Source organism: Dichomitus squalens (genome assembly GCF_000275845.1).
Source record: "Dichomitus squalens LYAD-421 SS1 unplaced genomic scaffold DICSQscaffold_370, whole genome shotgun sequence".
NCBI classification, from domain to species: Eukaryota; Fungi; Basidiomycota; class Agaricomycetes; order Polyporales; family Polyporaceae; genus Dichomitus; species Dichomitus squalens.
Genome location: NW_006767252.1, coordinates 131 through 2,397, shown reverse-complemented (window position 1 = coordinate 2,397; position 2,267 = coordinate 131). Strand labels below are relative to the sequence as shown.

Sequence of the window (2,267 nt, the reverse complement as noted above, 5' to 3'; positions counted from 1 at the left end):
AGATACTAGACTAAAAGCGCTCACGGGCACAACTGTGCAAAGTCACCGTGGCAGCAGTGTCGGCAGGCACAGTCAAGAGTTTAGGAAAGTGGAGGGGATGCACGGCAGAACCGAGTGTCGACAGAGATGGATGATGGGTGCGCGCAGTGATAAACGTCAACACAAAACTTCGGTCAGAGCGCAGGGCTCATAACCTGATAAACTCGGGGCTGTGAAGACAAAGATTAGATCCGACTAGAGTCGAAGCAAGATTCTTCAGTCAGTAAGGAAAGACTTGTCTAGACCGTTCTGGAGTAGTACAGATTGTCCTAGACAGTACCAGAAGAGTCCGGAAGCATAGCTATAGTACACGAGCAGAGAGTCCCAAATATGGTAACATACTACATAAGCGACTACAGCTAAGCGCTAGGAGACGCATAGCCTCGTGTAGTCCGGACCGGATAAGTCCAAGTTCAACATCACCCTCGGACAAATTTGCAGAACACAGACTCATACTGAACACATAACCAACAGACTACACAGTTCGAAAGGCAACTCCTAAGCATACATGTCATCGTCACTAGAGATAGGCTCGTCGGCAGCTGACGTCGCCTCCTGGTCATGGTCAAATTCCTCCTCAATTTCAGATACTTCTCCCCCCTCTAGATCAGTCCCAGTGGTTTCCCCTTCCTTAGCATGAGCACGCGCACGCGCTCAAGCCCCTCTCTTGTCACCCAGGAAGGCGACAGCTTTGCTCTTGTTGACAAGCCCATCCACCCGAGCCCAGGACGCCAAGACCGTCCCCGCACGAACAGACTTGTCACTGAGAGACGTCCGGAGGCGGTTCACCATAAGTCTGCCACGAGAGAAGGCTCGCTCGGCGTCAACAGACGTGGCTAGTAGTCCAGATGTCAAACCCTAGGTATGGATTCTATTCAGCTGGGTTAAACTCACCAGGAATCGACAGGAAGTTGAGGGCCATGTGTGCAAGCGCAGGGTCCTCCGAGCCGCTCTTAATGGCAGTGTTCTGGTACGCCAATGGATCCTTTACAGTGGCTAGCGGTGGGGCCTCGAGATAGGCCTCCAAAGCATCACGGTCCGCCAGCACGGACCGCGTACTGATGGAGGCAAAGAGCTCGTGGGTTGCCCGAGGCTGGGAATTGAACATGAAGTGGGTGAGCTCGAAAGCGCGACAAGGTCTGCCCCTTCAAAAGGGCAGAGAAACACACCGCCTTGCCCCCCGTCGACATCTGAACCGTACAGGACCAGGAACGCGTTGTCCCCTCTCCCGTCGACGGACCAACAGCGGGACCTGTGAGATTAGCAGCCGGAGCGGGCTTGTAGCGCGTGGTCCATTCGTGTGTGATGAGTCGGCAGGCCTCTTGAATCGAGGCTTCGGGCCAGTCCGCCTTCCGGAAATACGAAAGTTTGTACGCCGGGTGCATGACTGCGAGCATAGAAAGGAAATGAGTGGTAGCAATGAATAGTAGTCCTGGAAACTACCAAAAAAACGGGCCACGTACTCATTGCAATGCGGAAGATGGGTGTCTCATCAGTGAGACTGTAGTACTTGCTGAGCATGAGTCGACCACGCTTCGCTGCTGCAAGGATAGCGGAAGTGAGTGAAAGGTTGTCCTGGAAATCATCGAGATGGGCCGTCAGGACATCGATGTACGGTATTACTTCATGTACTAGACCCCGTGTGCTTGAAGATATATCATTTGTGGCGAACAGAAAAGGCTACAAATGAAAACAATGCTGTGAGAACAGTACACGGCGAAAAAAACGGGACGTACGTCAAGCAGGCGGTAGAGTTGCTCCAAGACCATCCATTCCTCTTTGGAGAGGATGTAGCGTCAAAGGCGGGCACTCCTATTGCCATTGAACCGGTGCATGTCGCAAAGGTCGGCCAGAATATCTTTCAGCTCAAGAATGCGCTCGAGTACCACAGCGACGGTGTTCCACATAGTCTTAACCATCTGAACGAGGACCTCGCTATTGATATCAGCGTCGCCCGCCAGCCGAGCGAGCTCAGTCCATGTCGCGGCGACTAGGCGCGTAGACTCGGGTCGACGTTCGGCGACGACCCCGTAGGCGAGCGGCAAGGAGCCGAAAGGGGAAAGAGAGAGGGAGAGGGATAAACGTGACAGAAAACTCGACGAGGGCAGAGCGGAGGTCGGCACGAAGGCACGAGACCTACGAAAGCTAGTCTTCACGCAGGCAGCGACAGACTAGTCCCAATGACCAAGTTATACATTAGCAATCGGAGGGAGATACAACGCTATGGT

General features: G+C 53.5%; 1 protein-coding gene across 1 annotated transcript; it reads right to left on the bottom strand.

Annotated features, from left to right (window-relative positions):
* Positions 1 to 693: 693 nt before the first annotated feature.
* DICSQDRAFT_74416 (uncharacterized protein) lies at positions 694 to 1,716 on the bottom strand (the record flags this gene model as incomplete). The annotated part of the gene is made up of 4 exons (XM_007371850.1): positions 694 to 875; positions 934 to 1,097; positions 1,228 to 1,426; positions 1,503 to 1,716. Coding segments are annotated over 4 exons (759 nt in total), but the record flags the coding sequence as incomplete, so codon positions are not given.
* Positions 1,717 to 2,267: the final 551 nt, after the last annotated feature.